Genomic DNA, 27,747 nt, shown 5'->3' on the forward strand with positions numbered 1-27,747 from the left:
CTGGGGGCCTTCCTCCATTTCTCTTGACACTTGTCCTTCGTGATTAGTCCCCTCTTTCTGCTAATATACCTCTCTGATAACAGTCTTCATGCTACTTCTCCTGCAGAATTCTTCATTGATAATGTGTTAAGAGTATCATCACCCAAAAATGGTGACTGAGAGAACACTAGCAATAACTGATCTATATAGTTATGTGTTCATCTCTGTAAGATTAGCATGTACATATGTAGAGTGTCCTTGATGAAAATATAAGAAGGGAAGACATGGGCTCTTGTAGACAGCTTTCTGCAACAGACCACATCTTTGCAGTCACATAATTGATTGAAAGGTATGGGGAATACATGATCCTACTATGTTTATTGTTATTACCAAAAAAAAAAAAAAAAAAGAAAAAGAAAAAGTTTGAGTCAGTAAAGTACAATAAAAAAAAAAAAATTCTAAAACTCATACCCGATTCTGTGATAACCACAGGAATAATGTCCAACAGTTCTTCCCCCATTGAAAGTAAGCTCCTTGAAGCCAAGGATTATTTTGAATAAGTGCTTGTAGATAGATTTAAAAAAAAAAAAAGAAAAGGAAAAAAATGTAGAGAAAGTGTGAAAGGTACATTACAAGAACATATACCTGGATATGTAGTGACTTCAAAATGAAAATAGGAAAGATTGTCAAAAAAGGCTGGAAAATATGATTCCACTGTGAGAAACAAGAAGCCAAAGGTTTCTGCAGATTATGAATACTTTATTCCTGAAGAGAATCAGGAGCTAAATAGTGTACACTATACACAGGACCCAACAGGATATAATTAAAAAAAAAAAAGGAAATGTACTTTAAAAGAAAGGAAACAATTTATTATTAATGTGGGAATAACATGGAAGTTGCTCATATTGTATTACTTAATTAGTATCTAATTGAAATAAAACTATGAAGACTGCATATACTTGCAACAGCTACTGCTTAATCTGAATAAATCATGACAAAAAAAAGGAAAATGGAAAAAGGGAAAAATTATTTTTTCATTACTCTTTTATGCAAAAATTTAGCAGATGAAAGGCAGATAGGCTTTTTAAAAAATTTATTACATGAAAAGTTTTATCATCAGTTTGTAAATAAAACTCACACTAAAAAGCTTAATGATTAGGGTCCATTCTTGTTCAGAGAGCTGTAGGGCTTTTCCTTTATACACTGTGCTTCTTATGGTTAACACTCTTATTTTTTTTATTTGTCCCCATTGTATTCTAGCACCCCTGTGTTACCAACAATAAAGGGCCTTAAAGTCACATCTTCCTATTTCCTTGATCCTTTTGTCTTAAGCATCACTTACAGATTCTTATTCCTGCTTTATTTTTGAAGTCTTTTCTCTTTTTTAGTAGCTCAAAGAATGATTTTCTTTTAATTTGGTATTGAGCAGAATCCAGTTTCAGCACCATCATTTTTAAAGCCTTTACCCCCTGGCACTCTGAACAGTGATAACCTGGGACCAATAATAACTTCCCTTATCCGTGTGCTCATTGATGACTGCAGTATTACTTTGGGAGCAATAAACTAAGTCTCTTTCTCAGATGGCAAATACTTCCTTTCCTGCTTTAAGAGTTTCTTCCTATTGGAAAAACCTTCAGTATTTCAAATTTATTCTGATTACTTTGTTAGGACTTGGCCTTTTTGTCCACACAGAAAAATTGGCTCCGAGCTTGTTGCCTCACACACTTTTGGCTATAGTCCAGATGGCTCATCCAAATAGTTTGTCATGCAAAGACAAAAAAGGTTAGAGGACTGCTTATGTGGACTTAACAAATGATGGGGTCAGCAAATCTGTTACAAAAATACAGTAGATTGGTGGAAACAGCTTTCTAGAAAATTATATTCTCTTCTGCAAAATTGTTTGGAAGAGAATAGAAGGAATCAGACAAGAAGGGCAGCTATAAAAATACGTTCAATTATTACATATTAAAAAGAAAGCAATAATATTCCATTTCTGTCCTAATGTGCCTATATGAATACTTATTTTATTCAATATTTATTAAGCATTATAAAAAGGGGGGGGAGATTTTAAAGATTAAAAAAAAAAGAATTAGTTGATTTTCCTTTCTGCCCTCATTCCACACCCTCGGCAACTGAGCCTATTCTAAATCCTCTTTATTGCTTCCTTTGCTCTTTTCCTTAGTTTAATTGCTTAAAATCTTCTCTGAAGATTTTTCTTCATCCCTTATAGAAGAAACTCTGACTCTTAACATTGTGTATTCTGGAGCAGAAGTATTTTGTTGGAAAGCTTTACTGTTACATATGATTTGCATTTTTTACTAGACACTTGTTCTTGGTCTTAGAAGACAAACATTTTCATTTTTTTTTTTTTTTGTACAGCGGTAAGAATGCCAAAATGCAAATTGAGAGCATCCTCCAAAGTACTGTTATCCGTATATGAAACAGTTCTCATACTTTTATGAATGCAGTTCTAGACTATCAATGTATAACCTCCTTTTGGTTCTAGATCCCTTAGAAACTCCCTTTCCCAAACTCTCGAACTATATTCTCCTCTCTTAATAGCAACCCCCTTATTTCCATTTTCTAAATTTATCTTACAACATGTTACACAGTCAAACAAAACGACCTGTACTGGAGACCTACTTTTAGGAGAATTAACAGTTAAGAGAATGAAATACTATTTATTCAACTTAATTTCTGTGCTCCAAAAAACTGAATTACTTCTCTTCTGACCAATAAAAATCACAACTTAATTTTCATTGTGGTTTTCTGAAAAAGTGTTTTCCTAATTCTGAAGACTGACCCAACAACACTTGTCCCGCCTATCTTATAACGCAGGGTAATGGACTCGCCCAAGGTCACACAGATACTAAAGAGTAGCCCGGAGCCCCTCACCAGAGAGGGCTTTTGCACCACCCCTCAGGCCACGCCCCCACTGCCAAATTTAAGGGCACAGTGAACGAGGCAAAGCTGGGAAAGAGACGCAGAGATAGATTCCCCAGCTCACGGTGGGTGCAGGCTCCAGGGGTTCTTAAGGGTTCAGGGTTCCAGAACCAAACGTGAGCGTTGCCTGCGTGACCTTGGGTAAGTCACTTACGGGTACTTGATCTCCCGCTTGGAGAAAAAGGACGGTGGGGTGAGGTCCGCTCGCCGGCGCATCCCGGGGGATGGATGTGCAACGCACGTGTTGGGAGCTGGGCTGGGGACCAACCTACTGAAAAAGGCAAACCCGGCATCAGTTCTTGGATTCAGCTGAGACAGCTTACTTTAACCTTCGGCCAGCCCTTAGCTTCTGGATGCCTCGTCGGCCGTCTCAGCTTTCGAGGGTCTGGAGCCCTGGAGACCCAGGCGTGGGCTGTCGAGCAGGACAATGCACCCGCTTCCCAACGCACTGCCCGCAGGCTCACACTACAACTCCCGGGATGTAACTCGCATGGAGCGAACTACAAAGGCCGACATGCGCTGCGTTGTGCTCGCCACTTTGAACGTCGGGAGCTGTAGTCCACACGCTCCACCTTCCGGTGAGCCACCAAACCCCTCCCACTCATATCTTCCGGGGTCGGTGAGGGGGCGGAGCCTTAATTCCAAAGTAAAACCGTCGCCTTAGCTGGGAAGCAATCGAATAACAACCTCCAACTCCCCGTGTTCACGACTGACCAATAAGGTGGGTCAACTCTAGTCATGTGACTCAAAACGGAGTCGCGCTTTTGTACCTATAATTCCTTTGCGCGAGAGGCAGTGTCTTCTCTATGGTTTCTCTTGGTCTTAAGAGGGTGGATGGGCCTCTGGAGGACTCCGTACATTCTTCCTCCATTACCTCACTGTCTCCGGAAGGCTGCCGGGATATCGGAGGACCCAGTTCTTCCCTCGGTTCAGTCCTCCAGCCGCCCAGGGAATCCCTCCAGCAGCTCCTCCTTACCGCCACCGCCGTCGTCGCCGCCTCCGCCTCCGCCTCCTCCTCCTTCTCCTCCCCACTTCCTCCTCCCTTTCCTCCGGCCTGGCCCGGCTCGACGCTCTTCACTCCGACTGGAGGGCCCGCTTCTCTCGGGAGCCCCCACCCAGGCGCATGGCTCCATGAAGCGGGAGGAGGAGGAGGCACAGCGCGAGAAGTCCCGACTGCTCCAGAGACGGGAAAAAAGGTGAGAAACTAGGGGTCGTCGCCGCCGCCCTCCACGCCTGGTCCGTGGGCAGGGGAGGGGACCGGACTTAGAGTCCGGGCAGGGGGAGCGGGGAAGCCGGGGCTGGGGGCCCTGGGCCCCGAGGCCGGGCTTTGAGGGGGGAGGGCCGCCGGCTGTAGGCCGGAGGACTGGAGACGGGCTCGTGGCTGAGACAGGCGGGAGGACCCCTGCGGCCCGAGCCCGGTCCGCCGCCCCTGGCCCCCTGCTGCGGGGCTCGGACTGCTTTTCTTTTAAAACCCTTTTCGAAACAGTCTCGGGTTTGTGGAAAGTTTGGCGGTGTCGGGCGCCCCCTGGCGGCCAACGCTTGGCTGGGACCCGCCGCCCCCTCCCCCCCACCTCGGCCTCCCCTCCCCCGCCTCGGGATTCCGCCCTCCCCTCCCCAGCCTGCCCAGTTGTACCAGCCGACCCCTCTCTTGTGACCCCTGCACTTGAGCCGACTCTGATCCTTTTCTCTTTTTCCAGTTTTACCTTCCTCTTCACTTTCCCTCTACCTACCTTTTTTCTCTTCTTTCTCCCCCTCTTCCTCCCTTCTTTCTTTCCCTCTTCATTCCTTCTTTCTCCTCACTTAACCCTTCTTCTTCTTCCCTGCTTTCTCCTCCCTTTCCCCCTTCATCCCTTCCTATCTTTCTACATTTTGCCCTTTTCATTTTCCTTCTTCCTTCTTTTTCCATCTTCTCTCTATTTTCCTTACCTCCCTACACTTTCTTGTTCCAACGACCTTTCCTACTTTTCCTTTCTGTTTACATCAATCCCCTCCTCCTCCTCCTCCTGCCCTCTTACTTTCCTCCTCCATTTAGTATTGGTTCCCGTGGTGTGCTACTATCCTTACCTGCCACTACTACTCTTTCCCACTGTCTTCTGATTTCCTGTCCCAAGGATATCTTTCACTTTTGTGACTGTAGACTCTCATTTCCTCTCCCCAATCATCTTCCTTACTCCTCAGCTTTCCCTCAGCCACAAACCTCCCCTCTAGCTTCTCTGATCCTTCCCATCCTTGTCCTGGTTTGACCTTCTCTTGTCCTAGGCTCCCCTTCTATTTCTCTTACCACACTTCCTCTGGGCCTAATCAACCTCCCCTCTCCCCTTCCTGATTTGTTTTCTTCACTTCTTGTCTAAGCAGAACCAGACCTGAAGCTTACCTCCCCAGAGATCCCTTCCCTTAATCCCGCTCCTTTCTCAGCCCCTCACAACATGGGGCCTGGAGTCTTCTGCTCAGCACCCTCACTCTTTTCCTTGGGATTAGCTCTGTCTCCTAGTCCTTACTCACCCTAGTCCTAGTAGCCAGTAGAGGAGGACTGAAGAGTAGATGACAGAATCAGGAGTAAGAATGTGGAATTCTTAGAGTCTCCAATCACCCTTGCTACAAAGGAAATTAAATGTCTTGCCCCTACTAACCTGACCGGTTTTGATAAGGGGCTATCCATCAGTTCTTTGCTGATTGCTTTTGAAGGATGTGGAAAATTCTTTGTTCATGAAAATCAGCAACAAGCAAGTTTTAACCTGAAGTTAAGGGAATTTTTAATGCACTTTTGTATCCTACAGCATTTTGTAAAAAAAAAAAAAAAAAAAAGTAATCATTACCTCTTCCTTTGATATAACACCAGGGATAGGGAGTTCAGGAAATATGACTGTTGCTGCTGTTTTATTATTCTACTAACGTTATCTTGGTTTCTGAATGTTTTGAGATGAGGAAAGCCTATTCTGCAGCTACAGTTTTTCTAGAAATTACTCTCTTTTTTTACTACTCCAGAGAAATAGGCCTTATTATCCTTTCTCAGATTTTGTTAATTCACTGCCTTTACATTTTAGGTACAGAAAGCAGGAATGGAACTGGAAAAAGGAAAATTCATTGCAGATACAAAATAGCTCCCCCCCTCTGCTGTAGCTGCCCCTCTGGCCATATACATTTTCTGATTTCAGTGAGTATGACCTTGTACTTACTCAAAATGTGTAGCTGTCTTAGAAATAAAAGAAAACTTCACAGCCTAGGTGTGCCTGTTTAATTCCAATAAGGTACTGCCTACCTTGAAAACTTCCAATTTTGATTTTTTTAGTTCCCTAAGGAGTCCTAATAAGGTCCCATATTCTTTTTTCTCTTTGACTGTAATCAAAGTCCTCTTATTTTCCATAATCTTCAAAGTAAAAGAAGAGGGCATAGCTTCAGCTTTTCCTTTTTATTCTAGGTAGGTTATTATTTTCAGACTGAGTGAAAATAAAATTCACTATATCTACTGTACTAACTAAATCACTGTACTTCCATTGATTTTGACAAGAAATAGTCTCTGGAGTTGGTGTACATAAGTATCAAAGAGAATTTGTAGGTCTGTCCAGTAAGTTTAGGCTCTACATTACCTCTTGGAGCATGTTTGTCTCAGCTTTTGCTGTTAATTATTTTAGTGAAATCTAAAATTCACTACAGAATGGAAAATAATTGGCATAGTAAACATAAGCTCCAAAGGTCTAAAATGAACCTTATAGTAATTAATTCCATAGGATTTAATAAGAAAACCTTTTCTGTTTTTCACAGAACTCGGACCAGCTTTATAGTTATGCAGATTAGATTTTAGCTTTTTTTTTTTTTTTAACAAAGTACTAAACCAAGGCTCTGTGAAGTTGTGATTGGTCCATGATCATGTGTATCAGACCAGGAACTCAAATTTAGGCATCTCACTCTTTCTAAATTGAAAGAAGTATTGAACATCTGTACAAATAGGTTTTGGAAAGAAACACTAAATAATGCATTTTATCTGTAAATTTGCTTTCTGTGATGACAGGGTTGGAATTATAATTTACAAGCAATTAATGTTCTTTAAGTTGAGCTATCAAAACTATAGAATCAATCTTTAAGCAGTTATTTGAGGCAAGTATCAGTGTTCTTTCCCATTTACTGATTTCTATAGGTAGTATAAAATTATTCTTTATCCATAAAAATAGTTATTAAACTTGTGAGTTTTTTGGCTTTCCTTATAACAAAGATTGCCATGTCCTACTCAACTTTACATGTAGAGTTTGATTAAAACAGATTTCAGGATTTTAAACAGAACTCCTACTTTTCTATCCCCAAAAATTTCTATCCTTTTTGTTAGAAGACCAAATGTTCAAAATAATTTGGGCTCTTTTTTTTTTTTTTTTTCCCCTTAATCCAGACTTTGATAGCTCCTTCAATCTAACTTGGGAAATGATCCCATTTAATTCTGTATATTGTATAATATTGCATATTATATGTTGCACGTTGGATAATAATTTCTTTACCTGCTTTCTAGCAGATTTCATATTTTCTCCAACAATGACATACTTATCAAACGAACACCTTTTTAGTCTATTTCTTTGTAATACCAGCTTTTATTAAAGTCATAGGTGAATGAGGGTTCCTTCCCACTTTGAGATAACCCATAAGCTACTCAGTTTCCTAACATTATATACCAAAAGGGCAACAAGTGATTTGATTCATGAATGTTGTTGACGGGAAAAAATGACTGCTACTGACAGAAAATTAAAAGTTCATCAGAAAAGTAATGTCACATTAGAAATGTGATTTGTTGTGTTATAAGGTGGTCCTTTGTAGAATTTCTGAATATTAAGGACTTTTCTCCAGAATTTCTGGGAACTAATGTCATGTTAAAAGATCTTGTTTTTTTTTTTTTTTTTTTACTTATATTACTGCCTGTAACAAGAAAATGCTATTTTTTTTAACAGGGATGGTGGTCTTCAACTGAGTGAGGAGCTTTACAAATCAAGCATAGTGTCATAGAATGTCAAAATAATAAATCATCTAACCTAATATGAGCCATGAGAGAATGAGCAGAGGACATCTGCTTTTGTCAAGAAAAACCAGCTGATTCAACCCTGTCAATAAATGGGGCTTGTCAATTCTAGGTCATCTTAATTTACCTATTAATAATGCAGATTAACCCAAGAATTTCAATCTTATTTGCAGACATAGAATTATTAAGAGTGAAATTAATAGCTTCCACCATAGATCATAGAATCATTGAGTTGGTAGTTCACTTTAAGAAGTCATCTAGTCTAACCCCTGAGTTTCTTTTACAACTTTATAAATTGCTGTCAAAGACAAATTTACCTGTCCAAATGGAATAATAGGTCTTAATTCTTAACTCTTTTAGCTAACAAATTCAAACTTTTTGGACTGCAAATGAAAAAATTCTCAAGTGAAATAGCAATCCTTTTTCAAACTAGTTACCTGAAGTTGAATATATGCAAAAAATGCTTTCTTAAAGAATTGAAAGTTTAAACAGTGAATTTTAGCAGAGATTTTTAGAAAAAACTAAACTGCATAATTTAAACCACGTAAATTTAACTGAGCTGTCAGCTAAACCGAGAATATTGTAGCTTGATTTATCTGAGTTGACTGTTTTACCATGAATAATTTTTCAGCCATCTACTTTGCTTTAAGTAGAATTTACACACTTCAGCCATTTTCTGATAGGGCAAGGATGGATAACCATAATCCAGATCACCTCCTTGCTTCAATGACAATTAAGCATCACAAAGGGATGGATAGCTTAATGATCAGGTTGTGGATTATACCCTCTGGAGAAAAAATGTATCATTTTCCTATGAAGACTCTTAGAAACACAGGCTCCAAGTCAGACAGTTATAAAATGTTTACTATGTGTGAAGCAGTCTTCAGGTGTGAGATTTGCAAAGACACAGTGCTAGCCTAGATCTTCAGGAATATGGAGGGGATACTGTACAACGCTGGGATCTTTAGAGAAATTGAAATTTTGAAGTCAAACCCTGAGTGCATCTTCTACATGATTGATTACTTTTGTCTTTGTATTCATTCAACAGATGTTTTATAGAGTGCCTAATATAAGAAACATATTAGGCACTATGAAAAAAGCAGACACATCTTAGGCACTGCCCTCCAGCTCATACAGATGGCAGAGACCTTGTCCATGTAGCTTAGCATGTCTAAGTGGCTTTACTATTTTTAAATCTTTTGATCACAAATTATGACAGCATGAACAACTGATGAATTCTTCCCCCTAAAAAAGGAAGTAACAGTCACTTATAAGTGTATGTATCATTGAGAAAGCAGAATCTCCAAGATCTGTTATTTTTAAATTTGAGGACCTTGTAATCTGCTTGGTACATTGGGAAAGTGGTAACAAGCAAGATTCATCATAATTGTGATAGAAATTATAATAGCACAGCTAATGGGAAAATAGGGAAATAATTTAATCCTGGGGGAATATTGTTCTCTGTAGGATTGAAATTTGATGTTGCTTAGATGAATGGGAAGACGAGACCAATCTTAATTGCACTAGATGCAGTGATACCTATTATTTCTTCATTGATAAGGACATTCTCTTTGATTTGGACATACCATAGGAAAATGATCCACCATGTTCATTTTTGGCTTTTTAATAAACCTCTAAGGCTTTGTTAAAAAAAAGTTATGATTGAATGTTTGCTTTTGTTGACTAAATTTAGGTTTAAAGTCACAAAGTATCAACCTACAAGGATTGATCTTATTGATGTACTATAATTTTTATGAAGCAGCATCTTACAACTTCTGTTTCTCATGGATGGAATAGTGACTTTAAATTACCCAGCTTAGAATACTTGAGAGAATTGTAAACTACTGGTGTTTTTCCCCAGGATGTTAGAGAATAGAGAAAACAAATTCACTCATAATTTTGGAAGAATAGGATTGTGCCGTTGAATAATATATCTATTTTTATTCAAATCAGACAGATGGGCAGTCTGTCATGGTAGTATGCTGTTACTCAGATTAAGTCCTACTATCAAGTACCTAGCATTTATTTGGTCATTATGTGGCATCCTGAGGGTTATCTATAACCTTGCCTGTCTGTAGAGATGGCTCTTTGTAAGCAGAGTTGCAGTAATTATTTAACTTCAAAAGTTTGGTTTTTGACATATGTGAAAATAAAAAGTCAAATACTATAACATTTTAGTAAAGCTTTAATTATGAGGTTCATGCTGGCAGGTAGAAGATTGACATTGTAAAATGATTGCAAATATATGTTTTGATACTCAAACATTTTCAACTTTGCCTTAGTTGACTAGTGAAGTTATTGAACTAAATTAGTGATTTTCAGAGAAATGTCCAGGATTAGCAAAACCAGCTCTTTTTATCTATCTTTCTATATAAGAGTTTCCCTAGGAGATAGGGCCAACATCAAATTGAAAATAAGACAGAATGTGATCATTTTGTATGAGACTAGTGAAAATGAGCACATTTGAGATACCTAATTGTGTACTAAGTATAGGCTGATCCTTCTCCCAGTCTCATGTAATTTCAGACCTGATCTAGATTTGGAATTCTTCTCTCTTACTTGGTTCTGAAGAATTTCAGTAAAGTTACAGGTCTTCTCTTAGCTGGGTTTTTAGCTTAAGAATATAGCAACCATGTGGAAAATTGAATTACAATATGGAAGAGGAAAATTTTTTTTCTTTGTATGGTTCAACCTTCGTCTCTTCTAAGCTAAAAAACCCTCTAAGGGGCTTTTTTTTGCTTCTCTCAGGGCAGGGGACCTAAATGCAGGGCCACCTAAGGACACTGATGGCTCCACTCAGATTCCAGCCCTCTACAGATAATACTGCTTCATCACTCTACGGTTTGTAGTTAATACATTTCCCCATAAGCATTGACTAATTATTCCCTACCCTTACTTGTCCTTAATAAATAACTTAAAAAATAATGCATAGGCAAGAATGCCAGTAGTTTTCCTCCTAATACCAATATGATAGTAGCAGAATGAATTTCTAAATATGTTGTTTTATAGTTGAGCTCATGACTGGCTTTTGATTTGCCTCCCTCCCCCCCTTTTTAAAAAGCTTCCACCTATAATGGCAAAATCTGCCACTAAAATTGTTCTTACTTGAATTCAGCATTGTTAACAGGTGCTGTGGTTAGGATTTAGCTAATAGGGACTTTAAAATTATTTAGCTTTTGAAATCTATTTCAAATGTTATCTTAATAGCATCTTAAGAGATGTCTAGTTCTGACTAGCATTTAGCTTTGTTCTGCATATCTTGAATATAATCAAAGCTGAAATGAGTGTTTCCCTCCCTTGTGACTGGTCAGAGTCCCTGGGGAACTATTAAATTTGTAGAGAGCTTCAGAATCTCCTATAGAGAGTGTCAGCTGAAGTTTAACTCGGAGCTTAATAACTAATAGCAAGTGACTCAGAACTCTTATAGGTGGAATAGAATTGAGAATTGTTGTTTATGAAAACAACTTTGCCACTAAGCTAGCTTTTATGGCTTTGGCCAAGTCATCATCTTGCTAAACCTCCATTTCTTTATGGACTGGCTATCTAAGGTTCCTTCTATTTCTAACTTTATATAATTCTAGTACTAAGTTTTAAATTGTCCCAGAGTAGTTTCTATTATTATCCTTAAGACTAAAAGTACAGTAGATTTTGCTGCCAGATTGTTAGTTCACATTTTCCTTCTCATTGTCATAAAATAGTAATTAAATGCCCCCTTGCAGTTCTTGCTAACTTGTTTTTTGTTTGTCTAAATAGATTTTATATTCTTTGACTGATTTTCCCTCTCTGTGAAATGAATAAAGTGTGAGCTATATCCTGGTAGTCTGGTCATATTGATCACCTTTTTATATTGTTATATTACTGGTCCTGGTTTGTCAGGTTGTAAATTTTTTTTTTTTAAGTTTATCTTGCAGCTACACTAAGCAATGTATAGAGCTTGAAGAGGGTTCAAAAGAAAACTAAAGATCATTTAAAAGTTGGAAAAGCAGTCTATAAGGGAGGAAAGGTGAAAATGGTGTTATTTAATTTAGACATTGTTGAATGTTGATTAATGATGGTCTTTTAGTTTATTTTGAATTCTTGCAAAAACATGGTGGTATATAGGACAGTAGCTGGGTGGAAAGAGTGCTAAATTAGGACTTAAGACCTGAATTCAAATTCTGTGTCTGCTGCTTAATAACCATGTAATCTTGAATAAGTTGCCTCCTTTTCTGAATGTCATCTTCCTGACTTCTAAAATTAGATTGGACTAGGTGGCTTCTCAAGTTGTTTCCAGCTCTAAAGCTTTGATCTTATATTTTCTTTAGCTCATGTTATCTGTACTGAGAACACATAGCAAGGAGATTGAAGTTAAATGAGGAAGAACTTCCTGAAAGTGTTCGTTATTAAATGTTGGAATGGGATGCCAAAGAATCTTCTGGCATAAAAAGAGTAATCCTGTTTAAATCTGAAAACGAGAGGAATAAACTTGAAGGGAGAGGGGAGACCAATTGTAATAAACCATTTCATCTTGAGCTCTTAGGTTTCAACCCATTTGGCACTGCTGCACCCCACTTCTGTTAATAGTTCAGTTTACAGCGATGAGGAGGGAGTTGGCAATTCACACTATTAAGAGTACATAAATACATATGCATATAACCTATGAGGACCATAAGACTTGGAGAAAATTAAGAATAATCATTAGGAAATGGTTAGGTGTCCCTTGAGTTAGGTGGTATCTCAGAATTTTCTCTAGCCCCATGGATATTTGATTTTTTTCAGTCTGTACAAGTTATAATTCTTGAATGGGAAGGAAATAAGATTTTTAGTTTCACAACTTGGTGGGTTTTTTTTTTCCATTCAGCCTAATTCTTCACTTTCCCCCTATTTTGATAGGGTTCTGCAGCATTCCAGACCTCAAGCACTGAATCAGGATGGGAAAAAGACGCTGTGTTCCTCCACTAGAGCCCAAGTTGGCAGCAGGCTGTTGTGGGGTAAAGAAGCCCAAATTATCAGGAAGTGGAACACACAGTCACGGGAACCAGTCAACAACTGTACCTGGCTCTAGTTCAGGTCCTCTTCAGAACCACCAGCATGTGGATGGGAGCAATGGAAGGGAGAATGTGTCTGACTTAACTCTGGGGCCTGGAAATTCCCCAATTACTCGAATGAATCCCACTTCGGGAGCTCTGAGCCCACTTTCCCGGCCCAATGGAACTGCCAATACCACCAAGAATTTGGTGGTGACAGCGGAAATGTGCTGCTACTGCTTCGATGTCCTCTATTGTCACCTCTATGGCTTCCCCCAGCCACGACTTCCTAGATTCACCAATGACCCCTAGTGAGTAAACCGATGTGTGGGCAATGAAGATGCAATTGTCCAGCAGGCATGCTGTCACCTTTCTGGGTTATTCTGGGAGGGTGTGGCCTGTGTGTCATAAAAAGCTTAAATAATATGAGAGATGGGTAAGTAGGAATAAAACAATGAGAAATTAAAGTCAAAATGATTATGTTAGAACATGTACTGGATTTAGCAGTGGATGGGATATCGGTTTGCATTTGTGGATAAAATTATGATCTAGGAGTCAAGAGGAGGTTTTTTCTTGCCTCTTCTGCTAGTTCACATTCTCTTAGGTAAGTTAGTTATTCTGTCTAATTTGTTCACCTGGAAGACAGTGCTATCTAGGGTCTAACTCCTTGGAAATATAAGGGGAGAAGGAGGGATTCAAAAGGAGACCAAAAATAATTACTTTGTCTTTTTGTGTGCAGTATGGAAGCCAAGGGTTACCAAAACAGGGAAGAGGGTCTGTGTTTAATATTAAAAGTTTTGACCTGAAGCTGGTGATTTGTACTTACCCATCTCAAGTGCAGAATTTAGATTATTGTTCTGTGGTAGCTTTTCAAGATTTTCATCTCCTTGAGATTTAAAACTCTTTTCTTAGGGACAAATATAAATGACCTTTAAAATGCTGGCACTTTAGTTTCTTTTCCCTATGGCTTATATGAAACTTTCATTTTAAAAATGTCTATAGATTACTGATAATATTTATAGGATTGACCTAAGGATACAGAGTTAAATGACCTACTGTTCTTGCCCTTAGAACCTTAATAGTCTTAAGTTGGCAAAATAGCTACCCATCCAAGTTACATTACCGTAGAAAACTTGTCTTATAGTACATAAGTCAGTCCAAACAAATAGGATAATTCTGAAAATTTATAGTTGGGATGCCTGACTGAATTGGAACAGTTAGGGAAAATTTCAAAGAAGAAATGGAAATTGAATAGGACCTTGCAGGATGAATTGTTGTTAGGATCATAGTCTCTTATAATTGGAAGGGATCATGAAGATTCTCTCAAGTTTATAATTCCCCACTTGTAAAATATTTCCTTATGCTATCCAGTGGATAGAATATCCTGCCTTTCCTTGAGATCTCTTTGTTCTCTGACACAGTCTTTTTCATCATTAGATAGCTTTGAATTGGATAAATGGAGAAAGAGGAGGAAGGTATAGACAAAGCAAGATGGGAATTAACATGAATGATACATTTGGTTCTTGAGAAAATACCAGTCTGTCTATATGATAGGTTCGTGGTGGATAAAGGATTATTGAGTTGGAAAGGTAGGTTATGGCAAGATTTTAAAGGCTCTTAGATGGTTTACTCAGAAGTATGGATTTTATTGTGGAGGCATTAAGCAAGAACTGGAGATTTTTGATTGGGAAAAAGACAAAAGTGCTTTTTGTTTGTTTAAAGAAAATTGATCTGATACCCCTGCAGAATTTGAGGACAGACCAGGACACAGTTATAATAGTTATACAAAATAGCACTCAGAATTTTAAAGTTCAAATAAAGGGTGTTTTTTTTTTTTAAATAGTATTTTTGTTTTAACTATTCCTGATTTACATTTTAATCTAGTTGAAGTTGCCCTCAGGAGCGAGATTTTTTTCCAATAGTGTTTTTATTTTTCCAAATACATGTAAAGAAAGTTTTTAACATTCATTTTTGTAGAACTTTGTGTTCTAAATTTTTCTCTCTCCTTCCCTTACCCTTCCCAAGATAGCTAACAATTTGATAATAGGTTAAATATGTGGGATCGATTTAAACATACTTCCATATTTGTCAAGTTGTATAAAAACAATAAGACCAAAAGCATGAGGGGACCATGAAAAAGAAAAACAAAAACAAAAAGGTAAAAATACTGTGCTTTAATCCACTATCAATCGCCATAGTTCTCTCTCTGAATGTGATTGGCATTTTCCATCTCAAGTCTTTTGGAATTGCCTTAAATCACTGCATTATTGAGAAGAGTCAAGTCTATCACAGTTGGTCATCACATAATCTTGTTATTGTGTATAATGTTTTCTTGGTTCTACTCACTTAGCATCAGTTCATGTAGATAGATATTTCCAGGCTTTTCTGAATAAAGTCTTTTAAATGATGACTGTACCTTAACTATTCATTCTCTGTGAAGTAGGTTTCTGTGGGATTTCATAGTTGTTGATCTTTTCTTGAAAATATTTAATCATATATCCACTTGTGACTTTGATTCCAATATTAGAAAGAAAATAAGAGAAGACATGGGGAAAGGAATTGGTGATTGCAGCTGGTAAAATTATATTTTAAATTTTATTTTAATTTTAGCTTTTAATGTTATTAAAATCAATTGTTGCTGTCCTTTGTACTTGAAGAGGACCAAAATAACATGATATCAGTCAGGGTCAGTGTGTGTTTTGTCTGACTGGCTGAATAAACCAGTATAAAACTCAGACGCTTCTACCACAGGTCGAGCACGAGTAGTCTGGTAAAAGCAATAGGTAGCTTTTATATACCCAAGAGAGACAATAACATCTCCAGAATAGACCACTGATAAGAACATAAGAAAAGTATGATCTCTCAGTAAAGAAGTACAATCTGCGAATGTAAGAATGCAGCATTCACTGATTGTTTTACCAGAGATGAAACCATAGTTTTGTGTGTGTGGTTGTGGTTTTTTTTTTTAAGATTTTGGGATAGAACAAGGCAATAAAGTTAAAGGGAAATTTTAAGTGTTCAAACACCAAGAAGTAACACCTTTTTAAAAAATATCTAAACAAGATTATAAAATGCCTAATGAAAATAACCTCTTCCTAGTAATATATGTGTTTCTAAGGACAGCCACAATTTTTTTTTCTATATCCGCTTTTCCACTTCAAAAAATAGGAACTCAAAGAAACCTCAGAAACCATCTAACCAACTCTCATTTTATAAATGGAGACCAGAGAAATTACCTAAATTTCTTGAGATCACAAATAATAAGTTGCAGAACCTGAACTTGAACCTAAGTTCCCTGATGAATTGTTCTTTTTCACTGTTTATAAACAATATCCCTTATAAAATTAAAAGGATAGGGAAAGTAAGAGGGTTGAATAGTTTAGGAATTTGGTATAGTGTTTTGTTTTTAGAGTAGAATTAGTTAGATTAGCTGAACAAATTTATATTATTACATACGATAGAGGTTATAAATTGAAGAGATTATTATTTTCATATATAAAAAAGGGTAAAGGATCACCTAGGAAGCTTGTTTAAGTTGATGCCCCATCTAAATGCAAATATAAGCTACTTTATAATGAGAACAAGGAATGGGAGGAAAGCAATGAATGTGCTGGCATGTAGTAGAGATTTGAAAAAAGCAAGTAACTCCTTAAAAATAACTTGAGAACCAGTAGAGACAGTGTTTCCCTCCCTCCCCGAAATGTGAAAAGGAAGGATACATTTTTTATTCTGCATTTAGAAGAGCCAAGAATCAGCTAAACAAAACATGTGCTGTGGATGCACAGAAGAAATTCTTTTTTTAAAGGGGAAAAAAACCTTAAGCTTCACGTGTAATAGTATTACATTTTCTAACATCTAGTATTATAACTACGTGATTTGTGAGGTTCTTTTAAGTATTGTATTAAAGAAATGAAGAATTGTTGGAAAGATGGAAGGGTTATCAAATTGAAGTGGGAAAAGTTCACTATTGGTTAGAACAAGGGCTCTGAACCTAGGATCCAAGCCTTTCTATTCTAGAGAGAATTAAGAGAGATAGATATAACTTTCAGCATAATTTTCTTTGTAACCCTATGAATTACAAGCTTCTGAAAGTCTTTTGTGGGAGGTCCATAGCTTCACCAGACTGCCCATGAAGTCTAATTCTATGATACCAAAAGGTTAGAAACTTCTCTATTAGAATTCTAAAGAATTCTCTATTAGAATTTTTAAAAATATTCAAGTATTTCCAGAAAATGTCTTGGGTGAATAGAAGGAAGGTACAGCATGAAACGTGTTAAGGATTTTAGATAGTCCTTAGAGTTAGCTATTCCTGAGGATCCAGATGAGAATATACATTTTGTCTACCTTAGTAATCCATGATGTTAGCTTGAAAAACAAAATTATGTCCATTGGTAATACTTTCATGAGAAGTACAGGTGTTCGCTGAAAGCTTAAGTAATAAGAAAAAGTAGCAAACACTTATAGTCTGAGACGTGCCTTTGGAAAACTTTTTGGGTGATCTGGGAAAAAAAAAAGTTTTAATAGAGGAATAAAATGACCTGGAAGATAGTGAGTGTAATTTCCCTAGTTGGTTGAAAGAAATAGAGTGAATGACTCATGTTAAAATAATTAAGGGAAAGAAAGGGATCTTAAAAATGAGCTAGGATATGATCAAAAACTAACATAAAAATAGAATGAGGAATATAGGAACCTGGTGCAAAAGAAGAACACAGTATCATAGAAACCTTCAGATCATCTATGCAACTATGTGGGATTCTTTATAACCAGGAAAATCTAAAACTTTGGGAAAAGATGTACAGGAGAAAATATATACTTCCTAAAATAGTCATTTAAGCAGTCGACAATTTAGAAAATCATTTTGGTAGCAATAATAGAAACTTGAGACAACAAATCCAGAAGTTTAGTTGTTACATGTTACTAATTTGAGTCTGGAGAATGTTTTGTTTTGCTTTTTTAGCCCACTTTTTGTGACATGGAAGACGGGGAGAGACAAACGGCTTCGTGGCTGCATTGGAACCTTCTCAGCCATGAATCTTCATTCAGGACTCAGGGAATACACATTAACCAGGTAATAACACCAGAACTAGAGAATTGGAATAAAAAACAAAGCAATCCATTTTTAGCATGAAGTAAATAAAAAGATTTAAATCTGAATCAGTAAGAAAATGGAATGAAATCAAAATACAAACAAGAAATAATAAAGTTGCTTTCATATTCAGGATAGGATCTTTTGTGATCCTGGGATACTTAATTCAAAGTTGCCTCATTTTTGTTTATTTTTTGTATGTTTGTGATTGAATGTCTTTTCACAGTGCACTTAAGGACAGCCGATTTCCCCCCCTGACCCGCGAGGAGCTGCCTAAACTTTTCTGCTCTGTCTCCCTCCTTACTAATTTTGAGGATGCCAGTGATTACCTGGACTGGGAGGTGAGAACAGCTGCATTTGGAACTGCATCTCTCGTTACATGTGGGTTCGGGTTAGTACATGGTAATGTGTCTCCTTCGTTAAGAGAGTATAGGAATGTTAATTGAGATGGGAAAAATGAGTGGAGAAAGTGACATAAAAATACTAAGAATAAGAAAAGTGTAATGATGTGTTTTTCTTGTTCCTTCCCCATTCCATTTTATAAGTTCCCAGGTCGTCAAAGATTCTCCTGAATGAGCTTAATAATAATCTTGAATTTAATATAGAGATATTAGCATGATTAGTAAAAATGAGATAAATTATCCAGAATCAGATCAGTTAATTGAGGAACTTATCTCTGTCACTCTTACCCATAGACAAAAAGGGATAAGTAGCTTCTCTAAACTTCTTCCTTTCTCTTGCCTTCTAACCCAGAATCTGAAACTAGAATTTTTTTCCCTCCTGAGCAATCTTACCCAAAGTTCAGTTCATGCTAATTTTAGAAATCAGTGTCAGGTTGTATGTGGATAATGAATGAACTAACATAGTAATCAGACCATGTAAATATCATTCATTTACCCATTTCCCCCCCCAATACAGGTAGGGGTACATGGGATTCGAATTGAGTTCATCAACGAAAAAGGTGTTAAAAGGACAGCCACATATTTACCTGAGGTCGCTAAGGAACAAGGTAAGCTTAGAGAAGCCTCCAGTTTGTTAGGGATGCACTTAAAACCTTTGGAGAGAATAATCTCTTTATACTAAATTCCTATAGAACCCGAAGAAGAAACTCTTTAAATATAACATAGTATTGCATGTAGAGTATTTTAGGTACAGAATAATAATTATGTTATTTTCAGCTTATTTATCCTATAGATTTCATAGCATGTTGTAGGTCAGAACCAGTGGCCATGTTTCATATTGTTTCCTATTTTTTAGAAACTTGATATAAGCCATCTCAGACATTCTTAGTTTCTGTATAATTTCAATCATCTTTGAAAAAAATTCAAACTTCTTTCCCTATGATAAACTTGAGATAGCAAAAGATGAGAACCTTAGGTATACTATACCTGTTCCTATGACACTGATTTCTGAACAAATAACACAAATGGAGTTCATAAGTATGTGTGTGCATATATACTTGTATACATACATGTTGTGATGGGTTCAGTGTTTGCCAGTCTCTCTTTGTGCGATATGCCAGTGAATTTTTTTAATGTGCTCCTGGTAAGGAAGATTTTTCTCTTTCCCATCTGACCATCTATAGACCAATCTTACATAAAAGTTTTCCCAACCGAAGACATTTTACAATACCATTAATGCTATGTAACATTCTACATTAATTACAAAACAGTCTGTACTAGATTAGTAGTTTATGCATTTATATTGTGTACCCCCATTGTGTTCTTAGGTATATACAACATACATACATACTCCAAATATCTTTTGTCCTCTTTACTAATAAGTATGATCATTCCAGTGTTCTACTTTTTGACCACACATTGGCAAAACTTAATGGAAATAGTTGTTGTATGCAGAAACACCAGAGATTTCTTTGAGATATCTCAGTCCATCAACAAGCATTTATTTATTAATATGCCATGTGATTTCTTAAGCATTGAGGATAAAGGCAAAGTAAGCTGTTTCTTCTTTCAAGGAGATAATATGTACATCTCTAAATACATAATAGGATAAATACAAAGCACTTAGGGGGAAAGATGAACTAATAGTTGGCAGGACCAGGAAATGCATTATGGAGAGATGGTACTTGATCTATTTCTTGAAAGAAGAAGAAAATGAGAGTTAGAGATGAAGAGTGGGAAGTATAAAAACACAAATTTAACATTGTATGATATGGGAAATAGAAATTGAAACTAAGTTGCGAAGGGCCAAACAGAAAAGTTTATTTTTTTTCCTAGAGGCAATAGGGAGCCTCTAGAGTTTGGGTAAGGGAGAGCTATGATCAGTCTTGTGTATAAGGAAAATCCTGGTGGCTGTGTGAAGGATGGATTGGATTGGGGGACTAGAAGTAGAGAAACCAATTAGGTTTTTTTAATGGTCCAAATGAAAGTTAATCAGGTAGTGGCTATATGTGAGGGGAGAAAGGGTATGAATGTAGGGGTAAGAAATAGCAATATTTTGGTAACTAATTGCATATGTGGGGTGAGAGAGAGTCCTAAAGAAATAAAAAAGGTCAGTAGAGGAAGGACTTTGGACAAAGATTGGGAGTCCTGTTTTGAATATATTGAGTTTGAGATGTCTAGGGTATTGTGTTTGAAGTGTCTAATAATGATGCAGGTTGGAAGCTCAGGAGAAATTCAAACTGAATGTATAGATCTAGGAGTCATCTGCATAGAGGTAATAATTAAACCCTTTGAACTGATATGGTTGAAAGTGTGAAGAGAGAAAAATGATTCCAGCATATAGCCTTACATCAGAGATATATGTATGTCATAACTTAGTGCTGAGAAATACTTCATTCACTATGTGGTGGTGGTTTGTTTGAGAGAACTTATAACAAACTCTTTCCATTTTCTAGCAGACAAGGGACAAATAATCCCTTTGAACAAGTGCTTGCTCCATTCTAGTCCAGTAATGGCCTCAGTTGTAGTGAAAGAACTTGATTGTGTTTGTTCTTATTGGAGATTGCAAACACTTTTGTACAGCCATCCAGGTAACAATTATCCTTTAGCTTCCCATCTCCTCTCAAAATATCCTAGTCATAATTTTAAAAATATATATTTAAATTCTCAAAAAGGATCAATGAATGGTTGTTGATATACATGAATGATCTTTTTTCCAAGTACAAAACATTATCACCTGCTAGTTTTTTTAGAATCCCTGAATTATGAAAGCAATTTCCAGCAGTGTATTTATTTATATGTATTTATTTAATAAATTTATATTATAACCAAAAAACATTGGATTATCCAAAGAATTCTTATCATTTTGTCTTAGATCATTCTTGATCAAAAATTTCCCACTTCAACTTTTGCACTAACCAGGTACAAAAACAACTATGTATTTGAAGAACCAAGTAGTGTTGTTCACATTTTTATAATACAGTATAAACATAAGTTTAAGCAAATGATACCAGTTTTTTCTAAATAAAAATTTATGAAAACTTGCTTTATTTAAATATTCTCAAAAAAGAAAACTGTAAATTTGCTTGTTCATTTTGTATTATGCAATTTTTTATGTGTGGGATTAACTTGTGAGGCTTAAACCTAGAAAAGAAAAATATTTATGATTATTGAAAAACTTCTCAGTGAAATAAATGAGGGAATATCAATTGCCATGTCAATTTGTATTTCAGTTGTGCTTGAATTTATTTTATGATTCAGAATATGGATTTGGCACAGAACCGAGCTTTACATTTTAGTGAGTTCCTTGAGGTCCAAGTGTAGTCCAGTGCTATTCAGCAAATGATTTTTAATAATGAGGTTGGGAGGAATGCTTGAGATATATTCATTAAAGTACTACAGCCATTTCTGAAAGGCTGTTGGGAAAATTAAATATGCTTTTGGCATAGCAACTTATGGGGGAGTTACTAAGTTTTTATTTGATTGGCTTTTGATCCATTATAACACATACCAAAAAAAAAACCCTTGCTTTCCTAAATTCTTGCAAGAGCACAGTTCCTTTGTCTTTACTAAATAAACTTTGAACAACAATAGTCTTCAGCAATAATTAGGAATCACTGTAGCTGACAAAATGGTTTACCTTTGAACTCTTAATTTGAAAGAAGAGGTAAAATGAATACAGAAACTTGAGCTTATCTTCCCACATTACAGTGTGATACCACTGCCACTAGTCCACCAGGCCAGGCTAAGTTGGGACATTTTTAATATACTGTAGGTGACTGAACTCGGGTGTCATCTGGCAGAAATGGGTTATGAGTCAATGCAGCAGGAACAGGGAGCCTGGGGAAACGCATTATGGAACACATGGGGTTACTATTTCACAGACGCTGCGGTTTCTTCATGGATTCTAGGAGAGTCAGACACATACACAGGGTATGTGCAGGCAAGTGCATAGGTGTGTGACCATGCATGAAATCTCTTGATCTTTTATATTTCCCTTAATTCTGTGTATGCATATTGTTCAGTCTGATGTTAGATTTTTACTTCTCTAGAATCCCACTTCTCTTTTTGAACAGTTAATGGCATTTCATTTTTGAACATTTGCTTCAATGCTAAAAACTTTGTGACCTCTCTTCCTCAGATTGGGATCAGATCCAGACGATAGACTCCTTGCTCAGGAAAGGCGGCTTTAAGGCTCCAATTACCAATGAATTTAGAAAAACAATTAAACTCACCAGGTAAGCCATTACCTCAGTGTTCTTATCATTATAATTAAATTGTAAGTTACTTTTATTAGTAAAGGGGAGAATAATGCCTTCTCCAATAATGGATCAGGGAAGAAGAAGTCTGGGAAAGCATACCAAAAAGTGGCAATAAAGAATATACTTGATAGTTGTATTGCATATCTATGCTCACACAGGAATTATAGTGGTGTATAACTTCATGTGAGCATATGATAAATGGTCTTATCAGACATATGAGGGGAAAAAGAAAATTTAAAAATGGTAATTCATTGATTGAAATATTTTGATTCCATTTTCACCAGAGAAAATCCACTTAGAATGATACATGGAAAGCCCGATGGCATTCCAGTAGGTTGGTCACATAACTCTTTGAAAAGAACTAGCCCGAATTGTTTTGGATAATTGCCAATTATGAGCCTCCAATCTCTATAAAATATACCACTAGTGGAATTGGAAAAACTGAGAGTCTTAGCTTCTGGGGACCTTGGTTACCCCATCTGTAAAATTGTTGATAATCATATTTGCCACCTACTAACCTCACAGGTCCGATTGGAGGATAACCTAGTGTTTATGAAGTGCTTTTGGACTCCAAAGAAGGGCACTCTTCAAATACAAAGCATTATTATTATTATAATTTATTTGAACAGCCATATCCCTGTCAAAATTCAGGAATAATCACCTTGCAGTGGAGAAGTGATTACAGTGAGAAAGAGATGGCTATGGGTAAGGAATATCACACCTAGCTCCTGTGGTCTGTAGTAGGCTCCATAGGTTTGTAACACCCCATGCTTTACATCTTGATTCATGGCTCTTTTTAAGAGCAAACCTAAAATGCTCTAGATTCTGATGGCACTGTTAACGTATTCATCTAGAAAAAGACAACCTTCCTATAGCCCAAAGATCTTTTTGCCTGCTTCTTCATAATGTGGCCTGAAATTAGGTTTCTTTACTACATTTAGTAGTAAATAACTTGACTATTGTCCTGAAAGTTTGAGGTATACATTGTTCTTGCATTTTTGTCAAAACTATCATATGTTCTCTGTAGAGAGAGAATAGTACAGAGAGAACACCCAAATTGGGACATTTGGTGCAACCATTTCAAAAGTATACCACTATTTTATTATTATCACTGGAATTCTTCATCCAGATTGCATTAGCAGATTGCTGCAATGCATCCTGATGATAAATGTCAATAATATTTAAAGGTGAGGTGTTCATAAAAGACAGGCTCAGGTATGGATTGTAAATGTGCTTTTTCATCCTGTTCATTTGTAATAATCAAACATTGTTTTTTGTGCTGTCTTTCATCCTTTGTAAATGAGGTTGCTTTTGTTCCTTCATCTTATTCTTTCAATTAGAGCACATATTTTACTTTTTCCCTAATAAATAATACCATAAAACTAATGGTTGTATATTTCTGATCCCCTTTCCTGTTTCCTCACAGGTACCGCAGCGAGAAAGTGACAATCAGTTATGCAGAGTATATTGCTTCTCGTCAACCTTGTTTCCAGAATGGCACTCTTCATGCCCCGCCCCTCTACAATCATTACTCCTGACACGCGGCTGCATGACCAGTCCCATCCCCCTGTGGCCGCCAGTGGCTACGACATCATTGGAGCAGACGCCTCCTCTTCCTGGTCCAGTTACTTCTATTACTGCACCATTTTATGATGCTAGCTTCCGTTGCCGAGTCTGCCTTCCAGCTGATGGGGGGGATTGCACTGAGTGAAACAGAACTTCAGGGGCCCAAGCCTTATCTCAGCCATTCCTCAAAATGGGGTTCAGTTGGATTGGGGCTCCTCCACGACTAGGAATTACTGTGTGAGGTGCAGAAGACCCTTAGGCATGCAAGCGCCACTTCAAATTGCTGTATTGTGTGTCAGCCACACACTGGAAGCTGGAATTGTTGATTTATGAAAGCTCCCCCCCTCCTCCTTTCTTCTCTCCTTCCCACCTCCCCATACCTATCCCAGTATCAAGTAGGAGCGTTCCCCTGGCAGTCTGGGCAACGGAGTCCAACAAGAAACATTTTTAGGTTATTTTAAATTCCTTTTTTTAAACCTCTGGTTTGGTGTGTACTAAGAGTTGATTACAGCTCCCAGGCATCACAGGCGGACATCATGTTAGGGTTAAATTGTTGGGCACCATGAGTCCTTTCAGGCTCCTGTACAGAGACCATTCAAATATCTGAAAGCCCTTTGGATGGCACATTGCAGATCTCACCATTGCTAACTAAACCCTGAACGTTTTAACTCTCATCCCACCGTCAGTTGGATTTTCTGGCACTCTTCTTGCATTGAGTTTACTGGTATTAAAGAGTGCTTTATGGTATAGCCTGCTCTTGAATGGATTGGAGATGCCTGAAGAAGGGCAGAATACCATTACTGAGTGTGTATGTGAACATAGAGATGTTCGTATCTCGCCAAGAAAGCTCTTCTTTACTACTAGGCTACCTCACCCATACATTGGTAGCAGTGCCTAGAGCTGGATCTAGGATGTTAAAAGCTATGTTGATGTTTAAACACACAGTTGGGTCAGGAATTTTACAGGGACAGAGTATTCAAATGAATCCAGTGTCTCAAGGCAGTTTTAATTTCAGGCAAGCTTCCTAGGGGACCTTTAAGCAGGGCAATTCCATGTGTGGATCTTTTAGATGGAAGACTCACTGTTGTAGGTCTATAGAGTAAAGGATTGTAGTTTAACTGGCAAGTTGCTGATCTTGCCTAACATCTTGGGAGTTGCCAACCCACCAGGGCAAAATGAAGACGAGATCATTTTATTCCAGACCATTTAGACTTTCACGTGCACTCATACTTCTCTTTCCCATTTTTGCTGATTTCCAAACGTCTGCTAGTAAAGTTCCTCCTTTCTCCTTCCACCTATTCTTCACTGGCTCATTCAGTGATGTCACTGTGCAGTGTTCATACATATGACTTGTGAACTTGAAAGAAACCTTGGAAACATTGGAATAAGGCATCGCAAAATGACTATGGAAGAGGAGGCCAGTTGTATGAAAGGATACTTATGATTATACACTGATTACCAGCAACAGTGGTTAAAGGACTTTGAGATGAAGTGCATGACCTGACCCAGTGGATACAGTATTTGAATGAATATATTTTTTAAAGTTTAAGTGTGATAATGGTGTGGCTTTTTGAAACTGGCTAACAGTCAAGTCAACGTTCCTGTGAGTTTTCTTCTAATATGTAAAGAGGGAAATCTAAGAAACCATATGCATGCTCTTCTTAGCATTGCTATCCTTCAAGTTTCTTGGAAATGTTTGCAGTTTTGTGTGTCAACATTATGCTCTGCTGTTCTTGAGGATACATGTTGTGTAAGGGAAAGGTGGGAGTTACATCAGGATTTCTGTGCAATATCACCCCAGACTTAACTTTGTGCTGGGTATTTCTCATGTATCACCACTTTTCCCTTGCAATGTTACTGAAAAAAGCTTTGGAAGATGAAGGGATTGTTTCATGATTTCCTGCTGCTGAGAATAAATCAGTCTCGTTACAAACTAGAGTGATAGTAGTTACTCTTAGGTGCCATGGACTGATGTAGAGGGGTGGTTCAGCTCTGGGCAAACTATCCACCTCTAAACTGTACAACAGTATTGATACATAGGGCTACACTCATTACTGTTTAAATGTTCTATGTTAGAATTTGTCTTTAATTTCTAAAGAGTTTAAAAAAAAAAAAAAAGCAAAAAAATTGGTGCTAAACTTTCACCCCTGAGCGCGCTCAGTGAGACTGGTCATGCAAGCATACAGTGCCATGCTATTCAAGCCTATTTTTCTTTTTTAAATGTTGCCCTGTTCTGTGTCTTTCTCCTGTGTATGATGTGTTTTTTTTATTTTATTCAGGGGAGGGTGGGGGGGAGGGTAGCTACCATTTAAAAATAGCAAACTGAGAAAATAATACTACAAAATATTAAATAAAAATTCCAGTACTGGGGGACTAGCTTGATAACTGCAGCAAGCAAACTGAAGTGTGGGCTCCATGTCTTTGGAATAAAGAAGCCTTACTCCATTTACACCCCCTCTCACATTTACACCTAGTTTTGAAGTGGAAATGCTGGTATGCCTCTTGGTAAGGTAAGGGCAATAATGAATGGACCAGGAAACCTGATCTGCCCTCTAGGGAACGGGCATAGTATCTGTCCTAAATGTGGTCTAGTGAGAAAGTAATTTAGATGTGTGCTGGTCAAGGTCACCTCAGAAAAATGCACAGCGGGTGGTTCTCAGGAAATAATCCTATGTCTGGATCATTATATGGCAGCTTTGCTTAGGGAGATGACAACTCCAGACTGAAACTTAACTGCCTTCCACTTGCCTGACAACAGTGATGAGATGGCTAAATTGATGTGGCAATTGGTAGGATTAAAGATTCAATCTCCTGTTTCTGCATAGTGTCTCATTTTGTCCATTCTCTGCTGGACAAATACTGTTTCTAAGGAACCAGCTTCAGAGTTTGCTGGTTTGATTTGGAGTTTGTTTCATCCCTAGCTGTGAGTGCCTTTTGGTCTGGAAAATTTTGATTGTCTCATGATAACCACAGCTAGGAAGTTATCTCTGTAATTATGACTTGTCCTTGTTCTACATTAACTAAAATAATGTCTTTGATCACTGGAGTTTTGTCAGTGTTGGGATGTTTCCACTGTGAGGTTCTTAAAACTTAATTCACTTCATAATGTTAAAGCAGCCATTGTTAGTAGAGGCCTTTTCAATTTGAAAGGTGTATAGTAAAAACATGAATATTTTATTGTTTATAAGAAAAATTGTCTGTAAAAAAAATCCTGGATATTCATTTAACTTTTGCACAGGAACAGTTATTTTTCATGACACATTAACATCTACAATTTTCAATGACAATTGTCTTTCTGTTGGTTTTCTAGAACTTTATTGTTCATTTTTTGTTCATTTCATTTCCCTAAAGCAAGAGACCTCGTATGACCTTCAGTGCAGAGATGTCAGACCAATTCTTTGTATTACACTTGGTTGCCTCCTAGCTATATACTTCTGAGTGTAAATCATTGAACTCTATCCTCTAATGAAGTATTGTAGAGAATAAATCATAATGGGTAAAGATT

General features: G+C 37.3%; 1 protein-coding gene across 4 annotated transcripts; it reads left to right on the forward strand.

Annotated features, from left to right (window-relative positions):
• Positions 1–591: 591 nt before the first annotated feature.
• Positions 592–27,747, forward strand: AMMECR1L (AMMECR1 like). Of its 4 annotated transcripts, none has more exons than XM_051985675.1 (9): positions 592–4,118; positions 5,967–6,076; positions 10,670–10,762; positions 12,794–13,238; positions 17,885–17,995; positions 18,240–18,354; positions 18,932–19,022; positions 22,556–22,652; positions 24,103–27,747. In XM_051985675.1, the coding sequence occupies exons 4-9, from the start codon at positions 12,832–12,834 to the stop codon at positions 24,212–24,214; spliced, it is 933 nt and encodes a 310-aa protein (XP_051841635.1). In that variant the 5' UTR covers positions 592–4,118; positions 5,967–6,076; positions 10,670–10,762; positions 12,794–12,831; the 3' UTR covers positions 24,215–27,747. The 4 variants fall into 4 exon arrangements, with proteins under 4 accessions (XP_051841635.1, XP_051841637.1, XP_051841634.1 ...); XM_051985677.1 differs by lacking the exon at positions 592–4,118 and adding an exon at positions 20,871–21,005 and having other exon boundaries at positions 4,125–6,076; XM_051985674.1 differs by lacking the exon at positions 592–4,118 and having other exon boundaries at positions 4,125–6,076.

This window comes from Antechinus flavipes, chromosome 3 (genome assembly GCF_016432865.1).
Source record: "Antechinus flavipes isolate AdamAnt ecotype Samford, QLD, Australia chromosome 3, AdamAnt_v2, whole genome shotgun sequence".
Classification (NCBI taxonomy): domain Eukaryota; kingdom Metazoa; phylum Chordata; class Mammalia; order Dasyuromorphia; family Dasyuridae; genus Antechinus; species Antechinus flavipes.